At 41.1% G+C, this 8,136-nt stretch overlaps 1 protein-coding gene across 4 annotated transcripts in view; it reads right to left on the reverse strand.

Moving 5' to 3' along the window:
• Nucleotides 1–530: 530 nt before the first annotated feature.
• ZNF892 (zinc finger protein 892) overlaps nt 531–8,136 on the reverse strand; it is a 14,601-nt gene continuing 6,995 nt past the window's right edge. For all 4 annotated transcript variants that reach the window (XM_040496671.1, XM_040496668.1, XM_040496669.1 and 1 more), the window contains exons 3-5: nt 7,390–7,495; nt 6,820–6,906; nt 531–2,838 (exon numbers count right to left, since the gene is read on the reverse strand). In XM_040496671.1, the coding sequence (XP_040352605.1) occupies nt 1,568–2,838; nt 6,820–6,906; nt 7,390–7,495 (1,464 nt within the window). In that variant the 3' untranslated portion in view covers nt 531–1,567. The remainder of the gene's footprint in view (nt 2,839–6,819; nt 6,907–7,389; nt 7,496–8,136) is intronic.

An 8,136-nucleotide genomic window follows, 5' to 3' on the forward strand; every position in this document is an offset into this window, starting at 1 on the left:
AAGAAGAAGAAGAAGAAGAAGAAGAAGAAGAAGAAGAAGAAGAAGAAAGAAAGAAAGAAAGAAAGAAAAAGAAAAAAGGGAAAAAAAGGCTTGACACAGCAAGAACATGGCCTTCTGCAATCCAGGAAGAGAGCCCTCACCAGAGGCCAAAGCTGACACCTTGATCTTGGGCTTCCCAGCCTCCAAAACTGAGAAATTCTGTTGTTTGAGCCACCCAGTCTATGGTGTTTTGTTATGGTAGCCTGAGAAGAGTGAGATAAAACATACTGGGGGGAAAAAGGAAGAAAAACAGAGCCTCAGGAACCTTCGGAACTACAATCAAAGATCTAACATTCATGTCATCAGGGTCCTGGAAGGAGAGAAGGAGTGAGGGCCAAAAAATGTATTCAAATAAATGAGGGCTAAATGTTCCCCAAATATGGCAAAAGACATAAACCTACAGATTGAAGTTCATAAAACAGGATAAACTCAAAGAAATCCACATCAAGACACACAAACTTGTGAAAACTAAAAACACAGTACTCAAAATGTGTGCAATGACAACCTTTGAAGTTTCAATGAAAAAAATATATATACAAAGACATCGTCTGCTTCTACGCAAGAGTAAAATGGTGAAAGGTAAGTATTTTGGAGTCTTTTCAAGTCTTTCACAATCCAATACGCAGTGTCAGTTCAGGTCTACAACTAAATTTTACTATGGTATGAATAAGCCCAAAGTACTAACTACAGACAATTGAGGTAACATCTTTATAAATAAGCACATTCTCAGGGAACTTAGCTTAAAATAGGTAGCTTAAAAGAGACTGAAAACATCAAAGGTCCCTGCTGTACTTTCTAGGCTGTCAGTCTTGACCCTTGGAGTTAGCGCCATTCTTAGCAGGCAGCAAATCAACAAGCAAGATCTCAAAGACAGAAAGTGCAGAAGCAGACTGCCAGGCCAGTGTTCCTTGGCTTCAGGGTAGAAACTGCAACTGACCAACTGATGAATATTTCCCCAGTTGGGAGCACTCGTTTGAGCAGTTATCTCAATCAACATTTCTTGAGTTCATTCCCCCGGTTCTCTTTCTCTCTCCTTCCCATCTACCTCCTAAGTGCCCTTGTACTTGAGCCTAAGGACAACTTCCCTTTCACCTCCACTCTCAACCCTGGACAAACTCATTGTGAATTCTCAATCTCTTATTTCTGCCTCTGCAACTTCCCTAAAGAACCACTCATCTCTTTAAAACTCCATCTCCTTAGCATTAAGAGACGGCCCAGCCCAGACAAGATGTCTTCTTTCCATCATCGCACACCCTGTTTCTCTCTCAAGGATTTGGAAGCTTACATACACATTAGGGTGCTGGAAATAATCTTCCTCTTTCCCCACGGAAATTCAAAGTCCTCTGTTGCACTGAAAAAAATGTAAAACTCCTCCTTCACATTCTAAGTAAGCTATGTCCCACGTCAACAATGACTTCTCAATTAATATCTTGTTTGTAACACATTCTTAAACTCCTTTGTAGCGCTCACACCACGTTTAGTAAATGTTCAATAAAAATCTTCCAAATGTACCACATTTACATAGTCTTTATCCAGTATGAATTCTCTTTTGCTGGCCAAAGGCTGAATGCTCACTAAAGGCTTTTCCGTATTCTTTGGTTTTCCCCCCAGCATGAGTTTTCTGATGTTGAGAAAGGGATGAACTCTGGCTGAAAGCTTTTCCACATTCCTTACACTTATAGGGTTTTTCTCCAGTGTGAGTTTTCTGATGCTTTGTAAGAGATGAGCTCTGGCTGAAAGCTTTTCCACAGTCCTTACACTTGTAAGGTTTCTCTCCAGTGTGTGTTCTCTGATGACGAATGAGGGCTGAGCGGTCACTGAAGGCTTTGGCACAATCATTGCATTTATAGGGTTTCTCCCCAGTGTGAGTTCTCTGGTGTTGAGTCAGGGCTGAACAGTAGCCAAAGGCTTTCCCACACTCATTACACTCATAAGGCCTCTCCCCAGTATGAGTTCTCTGGTGCTGAATAAGGCCTGATCGATCGCTAAAGGCTTTCCCACATTCATTACACTTATAGGGTTTCTCTCCAGTGTGAATGACCTGATGCTGGGTAAGGAATGTGCTTTGGCTAAAGGCCTTCCCACATTCATTACACTCATAAGGTTTCTCTCCAGTATGAATTCGCTGATGTTGAGTGAGGTATGAGCTCTGATTAAAGGCCTTCCCACATTCATTGCATTCATAGGGTTTCTCTCCAGTATGAATTATATGATGCCGAATAAGGGCAGAGCGGTGACTGAAGGCTTTCCCACATTCATGACACTCGTAGGGTTTCTCTCCAGTATGAATTCTCTGGTGTAGAGTAAGATGTATACTCTGGCTAAAAGCTTTACCACATTCATTACATTCGTAGGGTTTTTCTCCTGTGTGAATTCTCTGATGCAAGACAAAAGCTGAGTAGTAACTAAAGGCTTTCTCACACTCATTACACTGCCAAGGTTTCTTTTCTGCACAAACTTTCTCGTGCCTCATTAGATCTGAATTTTGTTTTAAGTTCTTTTTAAATGAATCACAGTTATGTAGTCTCTCTCCTTGCTGTTGAACAAGTAATGACCTTCGACTAAAACTTCTCCCAAATTCATGACACTGGTAACTTCTCTCCCCAGAAGATTTCTTCTGAGTGACAACCTCCTGTATTAAATGTTTCTCATGGTTTTCCTGCTGACTCTCTGAAGAATCCTCGTATTCACTGGAACTTTCCTTTGGAAATCTTGCTATTAACACCCCAGGGGCTGATTCTTCTTCAGAAATATCCTGCTCTGGAGTTAGGTCCTTACTCTCTGGTCTTGTCTCCCAGTCTGAAAGAAACAAAAATACACATGTACCATTTCCTACACAGGAAAGAAAAATATTTGATGTGGTAGGAAAATAATGAAAAACAAACCAATGAAAAAATGCTTACAGGGAACACAGGAACTCGAAAGCTCTCCAAAATAGCTTTGCAATCTTGAGAGAACATGAGAAAACAAAGATGGGGGGGCAAAGAAGTTCAGCTGCACAAAAGGGAGACAGTGAGCAGGTACTCAAAATTCCTCTACCTAGTAGGGTAGGAGATGAGAAAGAATAACAGAGAAGAAGACTAAACAGAGGTGATGTGGGGAAATGGCAGATAAGATTTTAGAAACCGGGTGTGGCAAAGACAGAGAAGACAGTCTTTCAGGGACTGCCCCCTATTACCCCCTCACTGGAGCTTCTGTGCTTCGTGCTTTGAGAATAGCCATCAGTAGCTGATCTCCTTGCCACCAATCCTTCCCCATCCTAGTATTTCCCAATCACTGCTAACAGACTAACCTTCAAAACTGTCGCTGTTAAACAAAAATCTCTGGTGGTTCTGTTGCCTCAAGATGAGACACAGATTCTCTAAGCTAGCATTCAAAGTGGTCCAGATCGACAAATTTACACCATCACAAAGCTTGGTGATTAAGAAGTAACTGATTGGGGTGCCTGGGTGGCTCAGTCAGTTAAGCGTCTGACTTCAGCTCAGGTCATGATCTCACAGTCTGTGGGTTCGAGCCCTGCGTCGGGCTCTGTGCTGACAGCTCAGAGCCTGGAGCCTGCTTGGGATTCTGTATCTCCTCTCTGTTCCTCCCCCGCTTACACACTGTCTCTCTCTCTCTCTCTCTTTCTCAGAAATAAAGATTAAAAAAAAAGAAGTAACTGATCACCTTTGATTGCCCAATAACAACAAACTATAAACAATTAAATGGAATGAAGTTTAAAAAAAAAAAAATGAGGGGCGCCTGGGTGGCTCAGTCAGTTAAGCGTCCAACTTTTGATTTCAGCTTAGGTCATGATCTCGTGGTTTGTAAGTTCCAGCCCCGCGTCGGGCTCTGCACTGACAGTGCAGAGCCTGCTTGGGATTCTCTCTCCCTCTCTGTCTAACCCTCCCCTGATCACATGCTCTTGCTCTCCCTCTTTCTCTCTCCCTCTCAAAATAAATAAATAAACTTAAAAATATATACGTTTAAAAAAATGAGCAGCATGTAGGGAGGAGAAGGCCAAATCTCTACATGCTCAGATTGGTCCCAACTTGTCAGGATACCCGCTCCAAATCCTAGGCTTCTGAGTAAGAATTTTGGGATTAAAGTTAAAAATGCCAAAAATGTTTATTTTCAGGCTTAAACGGTCTTTAATTTCTATTCCAACCATGACTCTACATAAAATAAATCAATATAGGGGCACCTGAGTGGCTCAGTCGGTTGGGCGTCTGACTTCAGCTCAGGTCATGATCTCGCAGTCTGTGAGTTCTAGCCCCACGTCGGCCCTGTGCTGACAGCTTGGAGCCTGGAACCTGCTTCGGATTCTGTGTCTCCCTCTCTCTCTCTGCCCCTCCTCCGCTTATGCTCTGTCTCTCTCACTCTCAAAAATAAATAACTGTTAAAAAAATTATTTTTAAAGGGGTGCCTGGGTGGCTCAGTGAGTTGAGCTTCTGACTTAGGCTCAGGTCATGATCTCACGGTCTGTGAATTCAAGTCCTGCGTTGGGCTCTGTGCTGACAGCTTGGAGCCTGGAGCCTGTTTCAGATTCTGTGTCTCCCTCTCTCTCTGACCTTCCCCCGTTCATGCTCTCTCTCTCTCTCAAAAATAAATAAACATTGGGGCGCATGGGTGGCTCAGTCAGTTAAGCTTCCGACTTCGGCTCAGGTCATGATCTCATGGTCCATGAGTTCGAGCCCCGCGTTGGGCTCTGTGCTGACAGCTCAGAGCCTGGAGCCTGTTTCGGATTCTGTGTCTCCCTCTCTCTCTGACCCTCCCCCATTCATGCTCTGTCTCTCTCTGTCTCAAAAATAAATTTTAAAAAAAGTTAACAAAAATAAAAAAAAAAAAAGATTAAAATAAATAAATAAATAAATAAATAAACATTAAAAAAATAAAAATAAAATAACTAAAAAAATAAAGTAAATCAATATAATACAATGTTGTGAGCTACACATCATAATCAGGCAAGTGCCTGGGATTTTAAAAAGCAAGTAGACAGAAATAAGTTAAAGGCAAATGGACTTTCAGCTGAGGGGAGTGGAGGAATTAAATCCCAAATATTTGGAGAACACACAGTTGGCGGAAGAAAATAAGAGACTGCTTGTCTGGTGTTAAGGGTTCGAGTTGGAGAATACAGAAGATAAAACGGTTAGGCAGGTAGTAACAAAAGCTTTAGAAGCAGGTAGAATAATACAGAACTGGCAGAGTGGGGAATCTAGTAGTGATATGCTGCGTCAGTTAGATAAGGATAAGACCAAAGGAAGTAAAACTAGCTGGCAGTCTATTGCAGTATCTAGTTGGATAGAAATGATCAGGTCAAATTCACGGTATCTATCACAAAAAAGTTACCAGGACTTAATAGTTATCATTTACTTAGCATTTAGCTAGGTACTAGTTGAAGCATTTCTCTTGGATTACTTCATTTGATCCTCACAGCAAATCTAGGAGTTAAGTGCGATCATTATCCCCATTTTATGGCTGGGGAATTTGAGTCACAGAGAGGATAATTCACTTGTCAAAGGTCACAGGGCTAGTAAGTAGTTGAGACCGGCTTTGAACAAAGTGGTTTCAAAATCTGCACTCAACCACTGTAATATGCTGTGTCCACTTACATAGAGAGAAAGGCAAGGGGAAACTCAGAGATTGATTTTTAGTCAATCTGTGACAATCTGGTCTGAGACAAAAAGTCACCTTATCCTGCAGAGATAAAAAATATATGAAAAAGCCTAGTTTAGAACCTAACACCCAAACATATAATTAACAAATATTAAAACGTTGATTTCATGGGAATGCAAGCTGGTGCAGCCACTCTGGAAAACAGTGTGGAGGTTCCTCAAAAAACTAAAAACAGAACTACCCTATGACCCAGCAATTGCACTACTAGGTATTTATCCAAGGGATACAGGTGTGCTGTTTCGAAGGGACACATGCACCCCCATGTTTATAGCAGCACTATCAACAATAGCCAAAGTATGGAAAGAGCCCAAATGTCCATCGATGGATGAATAAAGAAGATGTGGTGTATATATATATATATATATATATATATACACATACACACAATGGAGTATTACTCGACAACCAAAAAGAATGAAATCTTGCCATTTCCAACTACGTGGATGGAACTGGAGGGTATTATGCTAAGTAAAATTAGTCAGTCAGAGAAAGACAAATATCATATGACTTCACTCATAAGAGGACTTTAAGAGACAAAACAGATGAACATAAGGGAAGGGAAGCAAAAATAATATAAAAACAGGGAGGGGGACAAAACAGAAGAGATATGGAGAACAAACAGAGGGTTACTGGAGGGGGTGTGGGAGGGGGGATGGGCTAAATGGGTAAGGGCACTAAGGAATCTACTCCTGAAATCATTGTTGCACTATATGCTAACTAATTTGGATGTAAATTTAAAAAATAAAATAAAAATAAAAGACCTAAAAAAAAAAAAAATCATGCTTAGTGAATTTTCAGGATACAATTATCCCCAGGTAGGAAATAAATATGGTTTCAATGGTGACTCATCAAAAAAAAGAAGGTTGATTTCATTGTACCTTATTTGGGTAAAAGAATTGGTTTGAAAGGGTGGAAAGTATTACTTTCTAAAAAAAATTTTTTTTTTAATTATGAATTTTAATAGATGACCATCCACAGAGCTGGAATGTGGCATGGGAGAAAGGGACTTCACTTCAACTTTTTCACGGGTCTAATGAAATCTGGAAAGGCTCCTCCACAAGCACTTTGAAGATGCTTTGGTCCATTTGATCCCAATGACCATCTGGGTTTTATGTCATCACTCACCTGAAAGAGCTGCTTTTGAGACTTCTCTCTCCAGCTCCTTTCCGCACTCCAAAGGAGAGATCGCATCGGGCTTGGAAATTGGAAGCCCTGCTCATGGGAAAAGAAAAATTAGTTTGGTCAAGAGTTCGGTGAGAGACAGCATAAGAGAAAGAAAGAAAGAGGCTGCTTTTGGATTTCTCCCTCAACGGTGCTTAAAAGAAGGGAGGAAGAGGATATGGGGTCTATCTGAGCAGAACAACTGAGCCTCTATTAAAAGAATAGCTCTCTCTATTAAAAGAATAAGCATCCATTTCTTAAGAGGTATCTTCACTAGAATTTCATCTCAACATCCTTGGTCATGGAGTAGAGAAGAAGGATGCTACCACCTAGGCAAATATAATCAAAAGGTGTCCACCTCTAACTGTGGGAGGGTTAAACGTATATCCAGAAACAAAAGTAGACATTGCCTGTCTCAGGACTTACACGACGATGAAGAATCCTTGAATCTAAGAACCTCAGAACTCCTAGGAACTAAGGAAGCAAAGAAACCACACTGGGTAAGTTCAAAGTGGAGGAGGGAGCTGTCCTTACCCAGCAAGACCAGATTCCTGTGCTTCTCAGGCACATCTCCCTGAGGAGGGTTCAGCTGCTTCCACTGGGTGAGAGCCTCGGCCATATCCCTGATTACCAATGACTCCTGAAAAAGCAAACACACCAGTGCTCACCAACGGATCTTCCAGAAGCCTCTGAGAAGCACTCAGAGCAGAAAGAGAGGATGGACACGAGGGTTAGACAAAAATGACATCTAACATCCCTTCCAACAGTAAGATTCTCTGGTGTATCTGTAGCCACAGACTCACTCCTTGCCTCAATGTATCAGAATTGCATGTAACCGGAAAGAAGGAAGGAACCTTCGTTGTAAAATCTGAAGGCACCAAGTCATTAGTTTATGCATTGGTAAATTAATTATAGAACTACAGACATCGTTACCATTTAGACATGGGAAAGTGGAGAAAATATAATTATGAGTTAACTATGTTCTTTGTGATATGGTTTTAAAATATAAGGGGTTCAAGAAATAGGAAATAGTTTTCTCTCTAATTCTCCTTTGAGAACACAATCAGTCCAATACGTATTAAAAATTAAGATGTTTGCTACACGTCACAGAATATGTATTTATTTGTAAAACAGTGTCTCAAGCCCAAAGTATGAAAGTTCCTAACATGTTCTCACCATTTCTCATAGTGGCCCTGATCAATCTGATAGCCCCGTCCTTTGCTCCATCTACTTTCTAACCTATCTTACACGACTCCCCCCATGTTCCCTGTGTTCCAGTTG

Source organism: Herpailurus yagouaroundi, unplaced genomic scaffold, assembly GCF_014898765.1.
Source record: "Herpailurus yagouaroundi ecotype Mexico unplaced genomic scaffold, PumYag 188, whole genome shotgun sequence".
NCBI classification, from domain to species: Eukaryota; Metazoa; Chordata; class Mammalia; order Carnivora; family Felidae; genus Herpailurus; species Herpailurus yagouaroundi.